This window comes from Malus sylvestris, chromosome 17 (genome assembly GCF_916048215.2).
Source record: "Malus sylvestris chromosome 17, drMalSylv7.2, whole genome shotgun sequence".
In the NCBI taxonomy this organism is placed as follows: Eukaryota; Viridiplantae; Streptophyta; class Magnoliopsida; order Rosales; family Rosaceae; genus Malus; species Malus sylvestris.
The window spans coordinates 32,180,035-32,204,170 of NC_062276.1; the positions used below are offsets into that span (position 1 = coordinate 32,180,035).

The window sequence follows — 24,136 nt, forward strand, 5'->3', positions numbered from 1 at the left end:
AAAGTGAGACCAAAATGATGAGTTTGGTTAATTTCAGGGATCATTGGTGATAAAAACCCATGATATTTTTGTCCTAGTTTTATAATGTTGTTCCATAATCTAAAAAATCTCTATTTAAGGATCATCCTAAATGGCTAGTGACATTGTAACTATTACTGCGATCTAATGATATTACATAAAAGAGAGTAGTTTGATATTCCACTTTAATAAATAACGAGGTAAATACTATATTATTATACCATATATATTGTATGGATTAACTTTAATTGACAATAAATTCCTAATTTATGTATAAAATCAATGTGAAGAAAATTAAAATCAAATTATTTCTTTTTGTAGAAATTAAAATATATTCAACTCGTACGAATATCGAGTCAAATAATCCATAGTTTTGGAGTTATAAAGTTTAAGATAATAGCTTTTCTCTTTCGCCAATTAATTCAGAGGTTCACATTATCCTTTTAGTCTTAAAGTTAACTTTCGAAAAGGTAGTAGGTGTTCATCGTGCGTAGGGACCTAGTGTCTAGGCATCTAGGTAGGGGTTTAGGCTGTTTTTTTAATTTTAATTAAATTATTACATAAAATATAAATAAATGTCTAATTATACTTTTAAAAAAATTACATAATTTTGTATTGGAATATGTAAATTACAAAATAAAATGACATATAAATTATAATGTATTAGAGTATATTGAAAACATAAGAAACAAGCATATAATAAGTTTTCAGGTAATGATTTAACAAATCTCTTACAATTTATTTGAAAAAAAATAAATGCAAATGAAAGTTATTAATTTTATGTCTAAGTGAAAGTAGGCAACCTAGGCGGGTCTAGGCATGCGCCTATGTCTAAGCAGGTTTAAGCGTTATTTTTTAATTTTCAAATGCTTAAGGATTAATCAGAACAGTTGTTAGCCGCCTAGTGCCTAAGTGGGGCCTAGACAGCATTAGACGGAGACTTCTAGAACAGTAACTATGATAAAATGACCATCAATTATTTTCTATTAAGCTTGATAATCAAATGAAAATATGTTCATGCAACCGACGACTTAAATTTAATTCTACGTTTCCTTAAATGTTGTATTATACATATTACTCATCACACCAGATGGAGCATACACTTTAGAAAGACTTTTGATCTGACCATAAAATAGTTCATAAGAAACTAACAAGTGTTAATTTAAACTTGTAAATTAATAAAAGTGAACAAAAGATTGTAGTCTACTTTTTATTTGTTGGATTTGTTTATGGGTCACTTGGCCTTGGATCGTGTGACGACAACCAATATATTAAATAAAATAAAGACAGTAAAGTCATCTTTCCATGACGACCTACTAAAAAAAAACTCTCACAAACAAGAGCAACTTGTAAGAAATAAGTTCACCTTAACATAACATTCCGATCTAACAACAACGTTATATAAAAAATTGACGCTTAGAGTGGGAATTATACCCTATGAGAACTAATCTCTTGTCATTCTTCAGTCGATCAGTGATAAAGAGGTAAGTTGTTAACTGATTGGTTATAGGTTCGAATCTACTTGAAGATTAATCCATTTTGATAAAAAATTCGGTATGAAAGAGTTCGCTTTGCCCTCTAAAAGTAGATAATTTGTTCATTATGTCTTTGTTTCTATTAGATTCTATCTCATCGTATCCCATTATGTTTTGGTATTATTGAAAACAAATGTACAATAACGAGGAGTACATTTCAAATAAGTTACTCTCTAAGAGCAAGTCCACGAGAGGTGGAATAGCCCAGCACAAAGTACAAAAATCAGGCTGGGAGCCAGTTAATCCACTCCAGCCCACCCTTTTGCCTGGGACGCAGCCCAAGCTGGTCTCCAGGCCAGCCCAAATTTGACTGAGCAAGGAACCGGACAATTGGGCTGGCGCGTGCCTTTCACGCGGCCTTTATGGCGAGTAGCCGACAAACGTTCAAAGGTTGGGCCCGCCTAGCAGGCGCACTCACACCCCACCCCTGGGTGGGCGACGTGGCGAAATGTATGCCGTTGGATTTCCAACGGCTAGTTTTTATAGACTGTTGGATTTCCAACGGTAAAAAAAAATTAAATTTGACTTTTAAAATGGACCGTCCGATCACAGATCAATGGTTCACATTTTTTTCCCCAAAAAATTAAGAATTTCACTTTTTAAAAATACAGAAATTTTTTAATAAATTTAGATATTATTATTATTATTATTATTATTATTTTATGTTTTATAAATTCAGAAATTAAAAATAAATTATTATTTTATAATAAAAAATAATAATATTTTAATAAAATGGACTAGGCTATTTTTTGTTAGGGATGGAGATGTTTTGATCTATTATTGTTTACTGGGATCTAATACTATTCACTTAAATAAATAAATGCGCTGAATGCTGGTATAAAGTTCTTAAGGATAGATTTGCTCTAAAAGATATTTTACTCGTTCAATTATTTATGATGTTGATGGGATTGAGAATGCGTGAACAACTGAGAAAAAGTTGAACGGAGGTCCCGAGGTCATCCTCTTCCCTATTTTATTGATTTAAATTATTTTCTCTTTTGAATCTTTATGTGGTCCTTTGCCTTTATCAATTATTGATGGTATGATACTATGACATGTGAAAATAATAATATTTCTTTTTGTTGGAATATAGAATATGAAATATCTACTTTGCAACTAGCTTTGTCATCCAAACGTATGATTCTGTGCCATTGTCATATATGGGAGGATTTGTGTTTTGGCCCGTCTTGATGCTCAAAATTTGCAGGTTAATAAATCAGAATAATTAATTATGGTGCGCTTGGAATTGAAATCAAAATAAAATGAACTCAGAATTTAAGTGGCTCACTCTTTCAAACTTGGTTACATTCATAGTTCAATGTGTAGATTATATTGATTTCAAAAGTTACAAATAGCACTCAACTAAAGACTAAAATTATATCTCCCTTTAGTCATCTAAACCCATTATAAGAGGTTCCCACCCCTTCCCATAAACCTTTCATGAACCCAGAAAGCTTTGGACTCACATAATCTTACTTTTCTAGCATTTAATGCATCACTTACATCGACTAGCGTATTGACAACTTTTTGAATCATCACTTGATATTCTGCTGCGAAGTGACATTTGCTCATTGGGATTGCACACCCTTCTAGATCGGTATGTGCCGAGCAACATACTCACCCTTGATGAGTCAACGACGCCACTTCGAGTAGCATCCGACCACTTTTACGTCATGTCCTAAACTTCTGCTTTTGATTGATGATTGATACGTGACATGATTGATGCCTAAGTATGTTTGCTACAAGCCTTGTGTCATAAAGTTGTCAATCTTTGCACGTGTCTTTGGTGGTCAAAAAGTACTTTATGTTGAACCAGGCTGGTGAGCGATCATCTCTAGCACTCGGAAGTGCACCCTTTTAATTCCATTGGGCATTAGGCTTCTTATTCTTCTTTGGGCTTTAACTTTTATTGGGCATTTCGTAGTTTTTTTTTTCTTCCAGGCGGCCCTATTTTGAGGGTCGAAAGGGACCCTGCATCAACATCAACAAAATTGACAATATTTCCATCTAAATATCCGAAAAATCAAGAATTGATATGGAAAGCGGATGTGAAATGCAAACTTCAACCCATATTGGCAAGTATTGAAAAATTCATGAATATCAACGATATTTACCGATTTACTATGGAAATTTTGCCAAAACACATTGCAAATTTCGAACTTTTGAGTTTTTTTTTTTTTTATGGACATTTTTCTATAATTTTGACTAAATATAAATGCGTTGATATACCCACCCTAAATTAGAGCTTTCCATCTTCAATTGGCAATTGAGCTCTCCATTTTCAAGTACGTAAGCAAGTATCCTTTGTCCTTACCCTCCATCTTAGAAGGTATCTGTATTAGCGGAGCGACCCATAATTTCAAATTAGCGACCCATATAATTTCAAATATTTTAATACTTTTATTTATTTATTTAATATCTTAACTGTTATCTTCTATTATATTAGGATTATGTTAAATAATCACCTAATTAAATGTGTGGATTGGATTTTTGATTGTTCTCGCCTGATTTAAGTTATGTATTTGAAGATCATTTGAATTGTAGATTAATGGTATAAGATTCAATAAAAGAAAAAAGATTAGTGGGATATCGACGCTGCAGAGTCTCTTATCTACGTAAACGGATGACATGTTATATAGTGTTTAATAAAGGGAGTCTTAACGAAACATTTATGGTAATATTCACTTTTAACGTTAAAAACATTTATACTCTAAAAAGTCACTCATAGTACTATTCACTTACAACCCGTTTTGTCATTTTGGTTAAAACTCAAAGTTTTCAAGTCATTTTTCATTAGTTTTTATTTTAATTAAATTGGGCCTTATTTTCTCATAAAAAAAGAAAGAAAGAAAGAAATAAAGTGTTATTTCCTTACTTTGAGAAACCCTAAGTACGTGGTCTCAAGCAAAGGATTTGGTGTCAAGGCATTAAACTTTCTTCTTCTTCTTTTTTCTTGTGCAATTGCAGATTTCTAGTGCTCTCTCTCTCCTTGTCAGATTGCATCGAATTGAAGAATCGTCGTGCTTCTGATGAGACCGCTTAGACCGCCAACTATCAACACCTAGACCGCCTAGACAACGTCTAACGGCCGACTAACTTCCTACCTAATTTTAATGAATGATTTGGCCTAAATTCCTTAGCACTCTACCGCCTGGGCTAATTTTCAGAAGGGTAAAAGACTGTTTACTACCCTCATGTTTCATGGTTTTCAACATTTAGTACATCAAGTTTTTTTTGTCTCAGAGTCATACCTAAAGTGTAAATTTTGGGACAGTCTCATACATCCGTTAGTCAAACTGTTAAATGTGCCGTTAATTGTGACGTGGCACCCATGTAGACAATGACTGGGCGCCACGTGTCAGCCACATTTTTTTTCCTTCTTCTTCTTCTTCTTCTTCTCTGCAACTTTTTTTTTTCTTCCTCCTTCTCCTTCTTCCTTTTCCCTTCTCCTTCTTCTTCTTCCTCCGAATTTGGGGAAGTTTTTTTTTTCTTTTTTTTTTCTTCTTCCTCCTCCTTCCTCCTTCTTCCTTCTTCCTTCTTCCTTCTTCCTTCTCCTTCCTCCTTCTTCCTTCCTCTTCTTCTTCTTCCCCCGAATTTGCCCAGATTCGGTTTTTTTTTTTTTCTTCCTTCTTCTTATCCTTCTTCCTTCCTCCTTCCTCCTTCCTTCTTCCTTCTTCCTTCCCCTTCTTCTCCTTCTTCCTTCTTCTTCCTCCGAATCTGGGGAAGATGAAGGTTTTTTTTTTTTTTTTTTTTTTTTTGAGGAAGATGAAGAAGAAGGAAGAAGGAAGAAGGAAGAAGGAAGAAGGAGAAGAAGGAGAAGAAGGTGAAGGAAGAAGGAGAAGAAGAAGGAGGAAGAAGAAGAAAAAAAAAAAGAAGAAGAAGAAAAAAAGAAAAAAGAAAAAAGAAAAAAAAATTCTTCTTCTTCTTCTTCTTCTCTGCAACTTTTTCCTTCTTCTTCCTTCTCCTTTTTCCTTCTTCTTCCTTCTCCCTTCTCCTTCTCCTTCTTCTTCTTCCGAATTTGGGGAAGTTTTGTTTTTTTTCTATTTTTTTTTCCTTCTTCCTCCTCCTTCCTCCTTCCTCCTTCTTCCTTCTTCCTTCTTCCTTCTCCTTCCTCCTTCTTCCTTCCTCTTCTTCTTCTTCTTCTTCTTCCCCCGAATCTACCCAGATTCAGTTTTTTTTTTCCTTCCTTCTTCTTATCCTTCTTCCTTCCTCCTTCCTTCTTCCTTCTTCCTTCCCCTTCTTCTCCTTCTTCCTTTTTCTTCCTCCGAATCTGGGGAAGATGAAGGTTTTTTTTTTTTTTTTTTTTTTGAGGAAGATGAAGAAGAAGAAGAAGGTGAAGGAAGAAGAAGAAGGTGAAGGAAGAAGGAAGAAGAAGAAGAAGGTGAAGGAAGAAGGAGAAGAAGAAGGAAGAAGAAGAAAAAAAAAGTTGCAGTCGGAGTAAGAAGAAGAAGAAGAAAAAAAAAAGAAAAAAAAAAAGCCGAATCTGGGCAGATTCGGAGGAAGAAGAAGAAGAAGAAGAAGATGAAGAGGAGGGAAGAAGAGGGAAGGAGAAAGAAGGAGGAAGAAGGAGGAAAAAAAAAACCGAATCTGGGCAGATTCGAAGGAAGGAAGAAGGAGAAGGAGGAAGAAAAAAAAAATTGCAGAGAAGAAGAAGAAGAAGAAGAAGAAGGAAGGAAGGAAGAAGAAGAATGAGGAAGAAAAAAAGAAATTGCAGAGAAGAAGAAGAAGAAGAAGAAAGAAAAAAGAAGAAGAAACAAAAAAAAACGTGGTTGACACGTGGCGCCCAGTCATTGTCCACATGGGCACCACGTCACAATTAACGGCACATTTAACAGTTTGACTAACGGATGTATGAGACTGTCCCAAAATTTACACTTTAGGTATGACTCTTAGACGAAAAAAACTTGATGTACTAAATGTTGAAAACCATGAAACATGAAGGTAGTAAACAGTCTTTTACCCTTTTCAGAATTGTATATTTATGCCCTTAAGTGCATAAGTGTAACATCTCACATCACTTAGAGAAGTGATCCTTAAATGTATATTCACATCTCTATCTAGCATGAGGCATTTTGGGAGCTCAATGGCTTCGGAGTTCATCGGAACTCGGAAGCTAAGCGAGTAGTACGCGAGAGCAATCCCAAGATGGGTGACCCACTGGGAAGTTCTTGTCTGAGTTCCCAGAAACAAAACCGTAAGGGCGTGGTCGAGTCCCAAAGCGGACAATATCGTGCTACGGTGGTGGAGCGAGCCCGGGACGTGGTGGACCCCGGGCTGGGATGTGACAATTTGGTATCATAGCCTAACCCTGGCCGTGGTGTGCCGACAAAGACGTCGGGCCCCTAAGAGGGGTGGATTGTAACATCATACATCGCCTAGGGGAGTGATCCTTAAATGTATATTCTCATGTCTACCTAGCACGAGGCTTTTTGGGAGCTCACTGTCTTCAGAGTTCATCGGAACTCGGTAGTTAAGCGAGCAGCGCGCGAGAGCAATCCCATGATTGGTGACTCACTGTGAATTTCTCGTGTGAGTTTTCAGAAACAAAACCATGAGGGCGTGGTCGGGGCCAAAAGCGGACAATATCGTGCTACGATGGTGGAGCGAGCCCGAGACGTGGTGGACCCCGGGCTGGGATGTGACAATAAGAGATTGATTTTGCCTGAAAGAGACTAAATGACACCAGTCTTTGAAGAGCCAAAATTTTAGTTATGTCAAGCCAAAATCTTATCATGTGTAACATATTCACTCACTTGACACGTCTTAGAGGTGGTTTGAGAGTGAGGTGCTTAAAAAAAAGCACCCATGAAAAAAAGCTGTGAGGGTTTTAGGTATTTGGTAAACTAAAAAAAAGGGCTTATTTTGGAAGCTGCTGTGATAATAAGCTGAAATCAAAGGAAAAAGCTGAAGCTGCTATTTGCAGCTTTGGAAAAATGGTTTTTTTTCAAAGCACATGGAGCTACAATGCTCCTTTAATGAAAAGACCCACTATCAGACTGCTTTTTTTTTTCCAAAAGCACTTTTACAAAAAAGTTTACCAAACACTCTGCTGATTTATTTCACAGCTGCTTATTTTCACAGCACATCCGCTTATTCTCACAACAGCTTTTTTTCAAAGCACATCAATACAAAACCAGCCCTTAATAATATTGAAAACCCTATTTATCAAATTTGAGTTGCCACATAATAACCGACTAAACTACAAATGATGTATATACGCTAGACTATGTTTGGTATGCGGGAAATGGGGCTTGAAAAAAATTGTAATTAGTGGTGGGAAATGAGGGCATTTCCTGTACTTTATTGCGCACTTACAACATTAATTACATTTTTTAAGACAAAATTATCCTCGTTACATATTGAAAAACCAATTATGCTAACAATAACTCTTCGTACTCAAATTTAGTTTTTTCATATTTTTTGCTAATAATAATCCTAGTAAGAAATAAAAATACAATTTTATCCCTAAATTTCATATATTACTTTCCTATCTTTATAATACGAAAAGGAAAATTTCATTTAAACTCATTTAACCTCTTTCTACACCTAACTTAAATTTTAAATGTTAATTGTCTATTTTATCCTATTGCATAATTAGTATTAAGTACAAAATGAAATTAATAATAAAAATGAAATTTATCAATAGACCCACATACTATAATTAAACTCTATCATCACTCTTTGTTTATCTTACGTTCATTCGGACTAAAACAATAATAGCTCTGATAGAGAAAAACAAGCTTTTCTATTTGATGGATGGTGATTTTGAAGTTTTTAATCCTCCAACTAAGGTATAACTCGATTTATAGATATTTTGTTTGTTTGCTTCTTCTTTGGATTAAATTTCATACTTTTTATATTATATTGTATTTGTTTTTCTCTGCAATCTGTATGCGCCCCAAAACACCATTGCAAGGACTTTTGATTAGTACTGCAAAGACTTAAAACTTGATTCTTGGTGCAAATAAAGATCGCTCAACCTTAACCACGAACTAGCTGGTGGAATGTCTTGCACCTTTTTTATTCGAAATAGCTCCAATTTGTTTATTTGTTTATTAACATAGCAGCAAAACACCCAGTCCTATCCTATGTCACCTCAAAGTTTCTTAAAAAGTACATGAAAATGCTCGATTTAAAAAAGATTGAACTGGAGCTTGTATAATATACTCTTGGCAAATTCAAGTCTATGGAATGATCTCTTGGATCCCAAGTCCATGGAAGGGTTGTGGTAGCAGAAAGAAAAAAAGCAGCCATGGAAATGCTAGTCCTATACGGCATATGCAATTATAGAGGGGTCAAGGACGCCTCTTTGAAAGAAAAAACATTCAATTAGAGATGTTATTTTATAAAGGGAATTAGTGTAAAGATAATTTTACATTTTGAATTGGGTTTGAGAGGGTAGTTTAGGTAATAAATTTGAGTTTAAAGAGATATTAATTCTTTAATAAAAATAGTATGGGTGAATAAAGTAAGTTGGGTGTAGAAAGAGGTTAGATGAGTTCAAATAAAATTTCTCATAGAAAAATGTGTTTCCTGTCCCTAAAAAAAGACATGAAAAATTATTTCACATTCCATTCCGCATACCAAACACACCCTAAATGAGTGAGGAATAAATTATTTAACCCTAAGAAACTACTAAACCAATCTTTAAACCTTATTTAATATAGCAATAGATATTCAATCAATATGAAAAGAATGCAATAAAACCAAAAATGATCATCACATCCACCCCATAATTACTAAAACTTGACTAATTCATGTACGAAATTCTCAATCTACAGTTAAGAGCTCCACTATAGATTATTTTCTTACAAGCTTTTATGACTTATGAGTCCCATTATTGATTCTCTTTGTATATACATTTACGGTTAATAGTCACTCACACGACATCATACATAAAAAATGAGCACGCAATGCACGCATGAATGCATATCAGCAATTAGTAACGTCTTGACCGAGGCAAGACTCATGACATATGCCTTGGTTAACTCAAAATATACCTAGTCAATGAAATATTTTTTAGTGTGTACCCAGAATACAAGCATATACGTCATATTTCATTATACAAGCGGATAGTCACTTAAAAAAAAAATTCCTCCACTTATATTATAACGTACCGTTTTGTATTTCAAACACATTAGAAAAATCTCTCCTGGTCAATAGAATTGTTAAACGAGTGAAGGGCTAGATTTGGGGATACAAATTGTAAGACAAGGAGCCTAATATAGTTGAATAATAGCATATCAACAACTTGACACCTAATTGAAAAAGGGCACGTGCTGAATACGTAGAGGTTGCAGGTTTGAAATCACTTGCTCCGCTAAAGCATTGACTGATTTGGTCCACCAAAACTGTACCCGTTGGGACGCTAAATTACAGGTGGTGGTAGAAGACAGGTAGTCTTTGGTTGTGGTTGGTTGTTGTTTGGCCAACTTACATCTTCTATTACTTTTCACCCTTCTAACTTTTTAGACCATCTCCAACCCTTGGGCTAAAACCTAAATTTTTTAGCTCGGAGAATTTGGCTTTTAGCCCAAAAACATCTTTTCTACTCTAACCCTTCTGCCCTAAAATTTTAGCCCATAATTATTAAAGAATGAACTTAGGCTAATTTTTTTCTTAAATCAATTTAAAAAAAATAAATAAATATGTAGATTATTGTAAATTAATTTTATGAACATTTTAATCTAAAAAAATTTAAATTCCGATAAACATTTGGCATTTAGCCCGGGGGGAAAGCTGGGGGGAATTTGGCCCAGAAATAACATTTGGCATTTAGCCTAAAATTTTAGCATGGGTTGGAGAGTGTTTAGGGGGTAATTTGGCTTTTAGCCTAGGTTTGGAGATGGTCTTATAGTGTCATGTACACACTTCTTTTTAGTTTTAAGATACATTTATTTTTATTTTTTACACATTTTTCTTAATTTCTGATCGTCGAACTGAATATATTGAAGAATATCAAATGACATAAATTAATAAATGTGTGTAGAAAATAAAAATAACGTGTAGGGAACATCGTCCTATTCATCAAGTATCATAATACAGATGGTTAATTTTTTTTTCTTCAAATATTCTACTATTTGTATTATGACAGTTAAGGTACTTGACTATATTTTCGACAGAATAAAAAATCTCTCATGAAAGAAGACTTCATCTTTTTTTTTTTAATTGAACGATAGATTTGTTATAGTAAATATTAAATTAAAAAGCTGACGTAATTCAAACTTACACCCTAATATAAAGTTTAAACTCCTTTTTTATTATTGTGATAGAGCGCAGACGTCTTTTTCTCTTTGAGTCGATAATGCCATATTGGTCTTGTTGGCCGTTATTAATATTGAGTAATGTAATATGAAAAGAAAGGTTTGTAAAGAAAAGGTGTTTCACGGTGATGATGGTGCGAACGTTGGTGAGCCCACCCTCGCTCTGCACGTGACTTACCCCCTCGCTCTCCCTCCTCTCTCCCTCCAAAACCCCCATCGCTTTCCTCTCTCTCCTTCGTTTCGTCCTCGTTTGCAGCGAGGTTTCTCCTCAATTGGGATCGTTTGGGTTTCCCAGTTCTACTTTTCTGGAGAATGGATTCGGAATACTAACCCCTCCCTCACAACCCAGAACCAAACGTAAATTAAATCGAATTACAAACCACATATGAATCTAATTTGGACAAGGAATTCAGAAACTGATATATATATATATATATATATGTAACACATGGTAGTTTACCCCAAAAGAAAAATGATGTAACGCATAGTATTTAAAAAAAGAAAAATTAATGAAAAGAGATAAAAAATTTTGAACGTTAGCAATAAGAATAAAATAAAGGTAAAATGAATAGTATCATGATCTTTTAAGATAAAAATATGATTTTTTGTTAAAATAAACAATACTGAGAGTTTTTCATTAAAATTACCTTTAAAATATTGGTATAAATATGTAAATTTGTGAATATCAACTGATATACTGAGATCATATCGACTACTTTAGATAAAAATGACAGTAAAATGAAATTTGAAAAGATATTTAACATCTAATTTAAATGAAATATAATTTTTTTTTTTAATATTTAATCGGTAGAGCGAGAATATTCACTAAATCTATTGACGTCAGCCGAAAATAATTATTTTTAGCTGAAATTTAAGAGTTTCGGTTCATAAAACAAAACTCTAAACCCATTCCAATCACTATCCATTGAGATTTCACCTTTGGATCTGTAAAAAAAAGAAAAGAAAAAAAAGACCCAAATATCTGAACCCCTTCGAACCGGAACCCAGTTGGTATTACCTCCGGAATTTGAATTCCTTTGCTTTCTCGATCGGGTCGATTGAAACTGCGACCGGCTTTTCATCGACGAGAGTCTTCTGTTCACAAGGAAGAGGATCCTTGAACAGATCGGGCCAATGAGATCGTTTAGTCCCAGCCGCACGATCTAATTTAAAGAGATCGGAGGGCTCCCCGCATCATCCCCATCTTTTGCTAACATGGGGATCCCTCATCTCCCCATCCCACCTCTTCGAGAGCCTATATATATCCAGAGAGGTTTCTCTTGAATCCTTGATTTCGCTCACATCACTCTCTACGTATTCGTCGTCTACACAGGTACACAAATTTGGTTTCTGCTTCTGGAATCTGTGAGGGTTTGACGTCGGGGACGATACGAGATGAGGAGGAATTGAGATTCAAATGCTACTGCATCAAAGAGGGGATTGGGATTCAAATGCTCGGATCTGCTGGTGGTAAATTCTTGCTTTCTTTTCAATTTTGTTTTGTTGCGATTCGTCTTGGTTTCTTGATCCTGCATTGTTTCTGTGAAAATTGTGAAATGGTTGAATTTCAGTGTTACTGAGATGTCGAATCGTGTGTTGGTGGATTAGTGGGAGCTAGATTTGGATTTTGTGTGGAAAAAATGCGGGCTTTGAGTGTAGCCGAATTTGCGATTTGGAGTGACTGAGGAGGAGCATTGTGTAATTAGGTCTCTTTGAAGTAATTGGAATTTGAAGTACATGTTTGAGATTGTGGACATGGTGGTTATCAGAGACCTCTTCACCTAATGGAGATTGGTCTGGTCCAGGTGAGAAAATCCAACTGTTTGTGTGCTGAGGGTTTGTTTGTGAGTTTGAATGCAAGACGAAAACTGATTTTGAGTAGGAAATATAGGTTATGACACGGTTTCTCTTGAAATGGTGTTTTTGGAGCGGTACTTCCGCCCCCAATAGGCACTTGTTTGGTGCCAATGCGTGCGACCTGAGGGATAGGATACTGAGAAACAAAGCATCGCCGTGCTATAGATGTCTAAAATTGAGGGGTTTAACCTTTTTTAATTGATGCATCATTGAGAGTGTATTACTTGTGCGACTTGGTAAAGTATTTAGTGTTATTGCTAATTGCGTTCAATTTCATTTGAGGCATAACCCTAGAAGGTATATTTGGACGCACAGCAGATGGCTGGCTATATATGTTGGTTGCTTTCACTCGTGTATACATTGCTGTTGGTGTGGCTTGGGAAAGTGTTTAGGTTTCCTGATTGCTTCCAATATTTCTCTTCATCTTCTACGCATGTTAAAGTTTGAGGTGATAAATAGTTAGTTGATTAGGAAGTTGATTGATCTAGATGTTGAGTTGGACAAAAATGGGCAGAAATTGTAGCAGAAGATGCAGGCTTTTTGGATGATTTTTGAAGTGTGTGAAGGATGATTTTGAAGTGTTATGCTGATTTTTAGTTGTATGTTATACTAGTTTAGTAGCGATTATGGAGTAATAGTATTATTTACCACAAAAAATTTACTAAAGAGCTTGAAGAAAATTGCAAGTGTATGTTAGTTTATTCTGAAATTTTAACTAGCTTATGTAGTATCATGACTATGGAATTTTAATAATTGTAATATGAGTTCAATAAATAGTGTAAAGATGAGTTCCTCAAATGGCTGGTTGTCGAAGTATTTGAATGTTCATAAATATTGTAAAGAAGTATTGAAACTTAAAAAACAAAACCCAGATACTCTGCCTATTTATAGCAAATTTGTCAACTTTGTGAATCCATCTAGCTTGTCAGCATTCTACTACCTTCCCATGTTATCCCACTCCATTAGCTCTCCCCACCTATCAACACTTCTCTGATGTAAACAACTACCTTCATTTCTTATTATGGCAATCTTTTGTTATTTTTTCTTTTTGGGTTGATGTGTATAAGGTGTGTGAGCAGCAAGTACATGTAAAGTAGAGCTCATATTATGTCCCAGTCAAAGACGACACATGAAGCTTGAAAAAAGAAAACAGGATTGCGAAATATATCAAATTTAAGATGAATGTTTTACTTACTAACATAGAACTTAGGTTGGGGGCACATGTAAAGTCTTGTGCCCGACACCAGATATCCTTACTCCACTAAATAGTGACTTGTGATCTTTTCGCTATGCTAAAACTAACATCAAATACTTTACATTTTATTTTATTTTAATTGTACAAATTTTTGTAATTAATTTGAAAAAAAAAATCCATTATTTCTTTGGATTGGTGGTCAGAAAATATAAATATCAAGAAACATAATTTAAGAAAGTTGAACTAGTTGTTTACTTTCTCAATTTTCTTTCAACAAGTGAGATCAGTAACTAGAGATGTTTAATATCTGTTTTGGTTCACATACTATAGTGATGTAACAGGGTGAGACTGAGCGGTGGACTTGAAAAGTACATATCCGTGCTTTTTTTACTTTTGCAATTTTACATGGTTTTGACAAACTCTTACTTGAACGAGATTTCATTTTTCTTGTATATTCTGCTAGACTTTTGATGTTTCCTTCTGAAGAGTGTCATGCCTTTCTATAGTGATCTCTGATATTTTACTTTTAAATTGCCTTTTCTCTGATGGCAAATTTTGTCCCTTCATGTATTTTGCAGGTCTTATGACCTCCAGCTTGAAGAAGTCATTCCAATTGAATTTTGGAACTCGTTCTTTTGTAAGGAATGCTGTTAGGTTAAAGACATCTTTTATGGGGTAGGAAGTGGGGGCGAAATGGTTTTAAACTTCAGATATTTAAAGACATGGAGGAGACACGAGATGATAGAGGGCTAGCAGAGCAAGGGCCTCCAAATGCATCATGGTGGCCTTCAGATTTCGTGGACAAATTTGGATCTGTTTCTTTGGGATCCCAAGAAGAATCACTGAGTAATACTGAATCACCTAGAAGTTCGGACCAATATGTGTTGTCATCTCAGAAGGCATCACAAGTATTATGGCAAACTGGAATGCTCTTAGAACCGATTCCCAATGGTTTCTATTCTGTCATTCCGGTGAGAATTAATTGTTGGTTATACTTAATTGTTATTTTATTTTTGTTGAATTATTGATAAAAAAATTGCCGTTCTTATTCTTGCTTCCCCGTTACATCTTGTCTGATTGATGTTGGAACCGGGATTGATGTGACTGTAAACAAAATGCCATGTCCTTTTTATTTTTTTTATATTGTACTTTAAATATCTCTACAATCGGATTTTTTTTGGGCTTAAGGGTAGGTTCGCTTTGACAGAATAAAAATTTGGAAGTTTTAGGTGCAGTGGTACATGTGTTGTCTGTTCATGTGCACACTTTTAAACTACTTCAAAGAAACATTCTGATTAATTTTTCCTTCCCTTCAAAATGACAAGAAATCTTAAATACGTCACTCGCTTATTCAAAGAGTAGATGTACAAATGCAGATAAGTAAAACATTATCAACGTACTGCTAATTTAGTGTTGTTGAGATGGTGTAGTATTCACTTGTAATTTTCATTGGCTTTGTTTATTTTGATTCGTTTTCACTTGTCCACTGTAGTTGAGATTTGATCGTTTCAATTGACCCAATCTGACAATATACAGGAGAAAAGGCTCAAGGAGATCTTTGGTGATATTCCTACTCTTGATGAGCTTCATGCTCTTGAAGCAGAGGGTTTGAGAGCCGATGTCATTCTTGTAGATACTACAAAAGACAAAAAGGTGTCCATGCTGAAGCAACTGATTGTGACTCTGGTGAAAGGATTGAACACAAATCCAGCTCGAATGATAAAAAAGATTGCTGGATTGGTGAGTAATTTATTTGTTTTCCTGGATCTATATTGAAGTTGCCTTGAGTACACACTCTCTCTCCATTTTGATCTTATTTTGTCTGTTAGATTATTTCTTGTATGCCTTACATCCAATGTTTTCAACTGTCAAAGACTGCCACTTACATGTTTTACTATTACTATTCATATCCTTATGATCATAATATGAATAACAATGCCATGTAGATATGCTACCTGGTTCTAGACTTATGCTACGATTTCTTTGCCTATTCCACACAACTTCTTCAGTTACACATAAAGTAAACATCCATGAGATATGAATCATAGAACCTGTGTTATCTAAACCTGATGTTAGATTAACTATTCTGCTGCTATACTGATATATTCCATATGCTGCTTATCAGGCACTTACTGGGTCAAGTTTTTCATAAGCACTGCTTGTGATTTCTTTGATTGATAACTTAGGACATGTTAACATCATTAGGATGATGCTTTAACTTCGTCTGCCATGCCTACACAGGTTTCAGATTTTTATAAGCGGCCAAATGCAGAAAGTCCAGCAAAAGCTGCACTTGAAGAAACCTCCCACATGTTTGAGAATCGAGGAGTCCAACTTTTGGGGCAAATAAAACATGGTTCATGCCGTCCTAGAGCAATCTTATTCAAAGTTCTAGCAGACACTATAGGTCTTGAAAGTAGGCTAATGGTGGTAAGCTTATCATTTATTTGATGGTGTTTAACTGTTCTAGTTGATTGATATTTTCCCATGGATATTATACGGTTCCATCCAAATGATAAAAAAATTGTCAAATATATGATATAAGTTCTTACTATTCTCAATCATGATTAGCGCTGAAATCTGAAATGCTGCCTTTTGCTCCTTGTGTTTCTTTTTGTATCAGGGTTTGCCTATTGATGGAGCCGTTGAGTGTGTAGATTCATACAAGCATATGTCTGTGGTAGTTGTGTTGAACTCTGTTGAACTACTGGTCGACCTGATGCGGTTTCCTGGGCAGCTGTTACCCCGATCAACCAAAGCAATATTTATGACCCATATTTCTGCTGCTGGGGAGAGTGATAGTGCAGAGAACGACTCGTGTGATTCACCACTAGAACCAAACAGTCCTCTATATGGATTTTCAGAGAGAATGGATCCTGACAGGTTAGCTGATGCGGTTTGTAAAATCCTAAATTTTAGAATTAGAAATTTGGAACCTGTAATGATTGATGATTTTGTAGCAAGCATGCGCTACAAAGAAAACTTAGATGTTTCATATTTTTTCCGTTGCAGTGCTGAAAAAGATGATAGTCCTCAGTTCCGAGGTAGATTTGATGTGCCCTCAAATGCACAAGGTCCCTCATTACAAAATATAATGTTGCGACCTATTACCTCCGTTGAAAGAAAACTGAGGTGATTTACGTTTCCTGTCTTGACAAGTAAAACTCTAGTCTCAAATGAATTTTTGCTATGACCATCCCATTGCATGCTTTTTTTTCTCTTCTCATTAAGTTTATCCTTTTGCTTGATTATTAAACTCTCAAATGCATGGGACTATGAGTTGTTTGTTATTGAGTTACTTTTTTAATCCCTCAGTTTTTCACATAGTGAACCCAACATTGCAACTACATTTTGGCGGCGTAGTCGGAGGAAGGCCATTGCTGAACAGCGGACTGCTAGTTCAAGGTTTTCTTCATCCTAACGTGTTTTTTTCAAGATTTCAAGTTTAATTTTGTTAGTTTTAAAGATTCAAAACTCCCATAGTTCATGATGATAAATCATGTTGGTAAGGATCTAGGATCATAGCAGCTCCATTTTTTATTTTTATTTTTGCATTGTGTGATGATTTCACCAGTAGGAACTTGACTCTACTGAGTTGTCTTATGCAAGGGACGAGAGAAAAATGACACTATACAAGCTACTTTTGACAATAAACTCACACTGGTTCCCCAGTAATTCTTCTGTAGAATTTATGTACTGATAAGTAAACTGATAAACTTTTGTTCCGGATGCCAAAACTTGATTTTTTTTTTTTTTTTCAGAAGATACCATTGTGATACCTCTCTCTCTCATAAAGTTGTCCTATCTTTAGCATAATATAGTCTGCTCCACTTGTGGTTTTAGTTGTATTTCAATGCATCTTAGTCTGTCCTCTTGTTTACAGATGGCTTATTGTAAGACCTTGGCATACTGTACATAAAATGCTTCTTAACAATGTTGAAGTTAGAGAGACCTGGAGCTAGAGATGGAATTTTCATGTTACTTGTGTCAGATGGTTTTTGTGATGTGTGTATCTGTGTTGCATATGTGCGGCACTCTTCTGGGTGCTTTTCTCTGGAAAGATGGCAACAATACTAACATCATGTATACCATTATCTCTATGGCTATCTTGACCCAAACCACAATATTTTGAGACAAAAAGAATAAGAAAAAGTTGACCGTGAATTTCCCTTTCATTCGAGTAGTTTTGATAGTTTAATCTCCCAATAATGCCAATAAGGTACCGACTTCTTGATGGACTACATGGTCTATATCAATGGTGACAGTTTCCATTTTTCCAGTTATATTTAGGATGGATAATGTTCTTGTGAATCAAGATTTAGCTTTTCGGTACCATTGCAATATTAATAGAATGCTCATAGAAATGCTTGCACAACATCAATTTTCAGGTCAGATACTTTTTTGGTTCTCTTTAGCCAGTCTTATGATTTTCCATGATATTGTGTTTTATTTACTAGCCCATGTCTAAAGTTGGTCTAGACTCACCTTTTACTCTTTAAGCAATATCATTGCATATAGTTGTCGTTGTAGTTATTCCTTTTGTTTCTTTCTGGTTTTTCAGTCCAGAGCATCCTTCGTTCCGAGCACGTGGGCGGTCCATGCTCAGTGGTGATGGGAAATCTTTTAGAGATTATGCTGATGACATGCCTACCTCAAGGTTTTATTTATATGTGTTGATCCCATTTTACCCCTTTGTATAAACTAAATCTTTTGATGGATGGTTTAGTGAATAATCCACAAGTTTATTATGCGCTGAGGCAGTGGATATTAATTGAGGTCTTATTTATAACAAACGAACAGTATTGATTGCCTTATTATTTTCATGTTTACAAGATTGGGTGGGGAATGGTTGGAATGGAATTGTATCCTACAAATGACAATGCGGTGGGTGCAATTTATTGGGTCAAACTAGGCTTCTGACCTTTGGCCATATATTTCTTATAGACATTACATAATCACTAAACCCAAACCAAGCTTGGGGCCAAAAAGCTATCCCTGTTTATTCGGTTAGGCCAGAAAAAGTTAGTATACAAAATTGATCCCTCCTTGAAGTTAATGCTTCCATTCCCATAATGTCATTAATCATTTTTGTTAAATTGTCCGTTATATTCCACTCATCGTCTCTTCTGCTCTATACTATCGGACTTTAATCTTCACCAACTGTACTTGGTCATTTGGAGATAACTTATTGATGTTACATTGTCTGCTGAAATTAGTATTGGTTAATTTTGTGTGTGATTATTTTTAGTTTTAGCTTGTATACGATGTTTCTTTCACAGCTCAATCTTCACATCTTAAAAGAAATATATATGTGTGCTCTTAAACTTGTCTTCAATTCTTGATTGTAGGTACAGGTCAGACGGTGCATCAACATCAGAAGCTCGCAGATTAAGAAGAAGAAGCATGAGTATTACTCCAGAGATTGGCGATGATATCGTAAGGTTGATGTTTATTTCATTGTTTTCAAAAGAGGTCTTTGCTTCCTATAGTTTGTCAATTTCACAGAACTACTCACCTTGTGGGTAAACTGATATTTTTCCCTTTGTAGAAATATTTTGGCAGAAGGCCAAGTGAACATGTAATTTTTTTAGTTCCAGCATCACAGAAATGATGACTAACATTGTACAGTACCTGGAGCTGATACAGTAGTCCATCATGCCTTATACATGATTTCTCACTTTCTTCATTATTCTCATTTCCTATCAATAAAAAAAGTTCACTGTGCAGGTTATTTAGAAAATCTTTAAGTGATGTGATAGAAAATTTTTGCTTGAATGATCAAATAAAATTAGTACACATAGTTCTGCTTTAACTAATATGGAGAAGTCTGTGGCCAGTTTTTGTTCTTAAGCCAAGTTCCTTGTAAATATTATCTCTGGCCAGGTTATGAAAATTTGTTTGATGTGAATATTTGGCATCTAGTATATTGTTTATGTGGAGGCACTCATAGTTCTAACTTGAGAATTATGTCCAAATCAGATGGACCATAAAGAGAATGTTATTTTATCTGATTTTGGATGTTTATAATTAATAAACTATGAATCTAATGAACTATTTAGGGCTGTACGAGCAATGAATGAAACATTGAAGCAGAATCGTCTTTTGAGAGAGCAAGGTGATGATCATAGATCCGGTCTTCAGAAAAATGTACGTTTCTTCATTGCAGTAACGGAAAATATGTTTTCTATTTGGAAATCAATTGTTTAATGGTTGTGTTCTGAAGGTAGGATGGTCAACTGGATGACCGCACTTTTTGTTTGTTTTTTGATTTTGAGTGTTTACTTAGTTTCATTATTTTGGGGCTTTGAGTCTGATCACCTGGCCGGTGGATGTATATAAGCTTGTTATTTTGGTGTAACATCTTTGTCAGTAGTTTAAAATTCTGGAGATATGGTAAATTCTGAAACCCTGCAATATGGATTGTATAGATCTAATATATTTATGTGTGACTCTGTGTGCTTATATATACATATTAGAATGAAGTCTTGTTTCCCAGTAATCAGGTGCATGAAATTTTGGACTGACTTTGTTCTTACATCTAACAATCCAGTTGCATTGTGATCTCCTCTACCCATTTATAACCTCCTCGTGAACTCTTTGCATTGCTTCCACATCCAATGTACAGCTACTCCTGTATCTTTATTCCATAATGTTGTAAATAACCCCTTTTCTGATTAGTGCTCTAGTCTTGCTGATCGCCTTACATTGAATCTGCCTGTTACTTCATATAGTAATATAATGACTAATGAGCATAGCGTAAACGCTATAAAGCCTAAAGATAACAAAATTTATACATTCCTAATCAATCTTACGAGGGAAAGTGATTTTTAGTTTACAACTGGTGTAACCTTAATGTCAATGTAATGTTGGTGATGGGATTAAAATAAATAATAATAATGAATATAATCCATAAAAGAATATGAAGTGGACTGTAACTCTAAATAAGAAATATCTACAAACAACTTTTCTTGACTACTCTCCCACTCCTAGGTGAATGAAAGAGATGTATTCGATAGGCAACACAAGTTAATTAAATTCCGGTTTCATAAGAAATTCTAATTTTGACTCTAAAATTTCCATTATCATTGGTCTTGTTTCTCATGTGTACGTTGCATATTGGGTAGATGTGGATGATTTCCAAGCGTCAAATACTAACAACTTTAGTGCTCATATTTTAATTATCATTATACTCTGTAAGATTTAAGAATATTGCTAGTTTTGGGCTTTAAAGTTTTCAAGAATTTATTATGAAGCAATTAATGTTGTTTTGGGCTTTAAATTTTTGTTACATCAGGTTTTAAAGTTTTCTTTAGATGATTGTCGTGAATTTTCTGATTGAAGATTGCTTTACGTTTGCTTCACCAGGACCAAATCAGTTCTCAAAAAGCAATTTCATTACCTTCATCTCCACATCAGTATAGGAGTCAAACATCTGATAGAATTGGACCGTCAGAGTTTGCAACAAATGATGAATTGGTTTTAACATGGAACAGAATTCTTGAATCCGCCACATTTGATAATAAGCCTCTATTGCCTTACCAGGAATGGAATATTGATTTCACAGAATTGACTGTTGGAACTCGTGTTGGAATAGGTAAGTATCGCTTGTGTAACATACAGTACTTCACTATGCTGTTGGCTTGATAAGTGTGAACCCATCTCCCATCTCCCATCTATTTCCTGAGGTGAAAGAAATATGAGTTTTTTTTTTTTGAACAAACAATATTATCTATACTAAGGGGTAGGGGAGTGGGCTAAAGCCTCACAATGGGCTAGCAAAGAAATATGAGTTTGTTGTTAAAGAAATTAGTGTTTGTCAGCAATCTTGTTTCTATTTTATTTTTTAATGTCAAAGAATACTTTTTACTTTTTACACAAATCATCAAGTCATCATTAGATAAAAATGATATAATAGGGGGATGAAATATCCATTTTCCCTGATTGTTTTCCAAAACATAATTGGATTTTGGTCCTTCTGTGGAAAAGTATGTTCCTTAATACCAAAGTAAGTCCCTGAGAAAGCTTCTGAATTTCAGGCTGTGAAGCTCCTCTTTCCTTGGAAAAGCATCTAAGTTTTCCATTCTGAAAAATTAAAAATACAGTTCTAATTGATTGAGCTTTTTCGGTTGCTTCTACATTTAGGGTTCTTTGGAGAAGTCTTTCGAGGTGTTTGGAATGGAACAGATGTTGCAATAAAGGTTTTCTTAGAGCAAGACCTAACTGCTGAAAACATGGAAGACTTCTGCAATGAGATATCAATTCTTAGGTATTTCTCACAGATACCTTGATTATTGTTTTGTTTTTATTGTCTTTCTGCTGCAGGTTTTACTTTTTTATCCTATATTTTTCTAATGTGTTCTACATTTCTTTTGCACGTGGGTATCCAGTCGTCTTCGGCATCCTAATGGTACTTTCTGTTCTGATTATACTTTCCATTTTTCCTTTGTCTATGGTTTTATACGTTGGAGATATAGTAGATAGTACACATTTTCTTTATTTTATACTGCTGTGGAATTTACCGTGATGTTTTCTGCAGTTATTCTATTTTTGGGTGCATGCACGAAGCCTCCACGCTTATCAATGGTTACAGAATACATGGAGATGGGATCTTTGTATTATTTGATTCATTTGAGTGGCCAGAAGAAGAAGCTTAGCTGGCGAAGGAGACTAAGGATGTTGCGTGACATATGCAGGTCTGTTCACTCCATCCATGATCTATGAAATATTTTTCACTCCACACGTTTTTCAGTAGGGCATAAATTTGTTGGTTCATGTTCTTTATATTTATTTGAACCCTAAAGAGAACTGACATGTGTTTCCACCATCTATGGCTTTTGGTTCGTAAATTTAGAATTACTAGCTGCTAATAGATGAACTCCTTTAGCTCTGAAACTGACAGTATTGTAGACAGTCTGACAAGACTATCAACATGTTATCGTTCTGTTTAAGGCGGTTAGGTCCTATATGTTGGCAAATGCTTGAAATGTTTCTGTCCTTTGTTTTTTGGAGGTTTGAAATTCCTTATGTCTGTCTCCAAACTTTTGACACTGCAATACAAAACCAATTTGATCTTATGTCATCTCAGTTTGCATGACTTCTTAGTATATGTGTAAGATAGAAGATTCTGTAAGCTAGGTATAATTCAAGGTCGTAATAGGATGAACTCGGAATTTGGCATTTCGTGAGAGTTCCGTGTAATGTAACTTAATCTGCATATAGGATCATTATCATTATCCAGACACCTCAGCACCGCCTGTACATTCAAGTGAAAGAATTTGATAAATTTGCTGAATTTTATGTTTTAGTATTGATAAGTAGTGACTGGAATCTTTTGTTTGCAATTGAAGGGGGTTGATGTGCATGCACCGGATGAAGATAGTTCATCGTGATCTAAAAAGTGCAAATTGTCTAGTGAATAAGCACTGGACTGTCAAGCTTTGTGACTTTGGACTCTCAAGAATAATGTCTGAGACAAACATGAAGGACTCATCGTCTGCAGGAACTCCGGAATGGATGGCACCTGAGCTTATTCGAAATGAACCCTTCACCGAAAAATGTGATATTTTCAGCCTTGGGGTGTTAATGTGGGAGCTCTGCACTCTAAATAGACCGTGGGAAGGTGTTCCACCAGAGAGGGTCAGTAAGATATACTATTTTCGTTCTTGTTCCAAACATGTAGCTAGTACAATCCAACCATCTAGTATTTTGAGAAAGCTAGAAACTTTTGAGGTGAACTTTAGCTTTCTTCTATTCAGGTAGTTTACGCTGTTGCAAATGAAGGTTCCCGATTGGAGATCCCTGATGGTCCGCTAGGCAGGCTTATTTCGGGTAATCAATTGCCTAACCTTAATGAAAAAAATGTCCAGAGCTTTATACATTTTTCGTGCGTAATCGGGCTTCCGAGCTGACACTTGCATTTTTGTACAGATTGTTGGACGGAACCACAGGATCGACCGAGCTGCGAGGACATACTCTCCCGCTTGTTAGACTGCGAATACTCACTTTGCTGATACAATCTTGTTTCTTGTGTATAGAAAACATGGTAGAGGTTTTCACTTTGTATTCTCGGCTTTAAGGTGTATGCTGTTGTCAATTTCTCATCTTTTGCTTTTAGTTTTGCATCCTCCGATGTTTTGCTGCGACTCAGCCTTTTTATTGGACTTCCCACTTCCGAAAATACTTTCGACTACTTACATGTAAGGGGTCATTCCTTCTTGCGGACGACGGATTAGTAAGCAGTTGTTCCTTGTTACAGACTAATTACATTA

The 24,136-nt window shown here is 35.2% G+C and overlaps 1 protein-coding gene across 7 annotated transcripts; it reads left to right on the plus strand.

The window, feature by feature from the left end:
- Positions 1-11,737: 11,737 nt before the first annotated feature.
- On the plus strand, positions 11,738-24,128 carry LOC126612225 (serine/threonine-protein kinase EDR1-like). 7 transcript variants are annotated; one of them, XM_050280588.1, is made up of 18 exons: positions 11,738-12,286; positions 12,388-12,621; positions 14,447-14,839; positions 15,405-15,608; positions 16,110-16,298; positions 16,492-16,751; positions 16,881-17,000; positions 17,184-17,273; positions 18,430-18,525; positions 19,217-19,309; positions 19,928-20,015; positions 21,234-21,462; positions 22,011-22,134; positions 22,256-22,275; positions 22,405-22,561; positions 23,216-23,504; positions 23,624-23,696; positions 23,796-24,128. In XM_050280588.1, the coding sequence occupies exons 3-18, from the start codon at positions 14,591-14,593 to the stop codon at positions 23,876-23,878; spliced, it is 2,364 nt and encodes a 787-aa protein (XP_050136545.1). In that variant the 5' UTR covers positions 11,738-12,286; positions 12,388-12,621; positions 14,447-14,590; the 3' UTR covers positions 23,879-24,128. The 7 variants fall into 7 exon arrangements, with proteins under 7 accessions (XP_050136545.1, XP_050136546.1, XP_050136548.1 ...); XM_050280589.1 differs by having other exon boundaries at positions 12,425-12,621; XM_050280591.1 differs by having other exon boundaries at positions 11,738-12,283; positions 12,425-12,621.
- The last annotated feature ends 8 nt before the right edge of the window (positions 24,129-24,136 follow it).

Coding starts and splice junctions, on each gene's coding strand:
- LOC126612225 (XM_050280588.1), top strand. CDS start 14,591: ATGGAGGAGACACGAGATGATAGAGGGCTAGCAGAGCAAGGGCCTCCA. Junction 19,310..19,927: donor ATTGGCGATGATATCGTAAG/GTTGATGTTTAT, acceptor TGAACTATTTAG/GGCTGTACGAGCAATGAATG. Junction 23,505..23,623: donor AAGGTGTTCCACCAGAGAGG/GTCAGTAAGATA, acceptor TCTTCTATTCAG/GTAGTTTACGCTGTTGCAAA.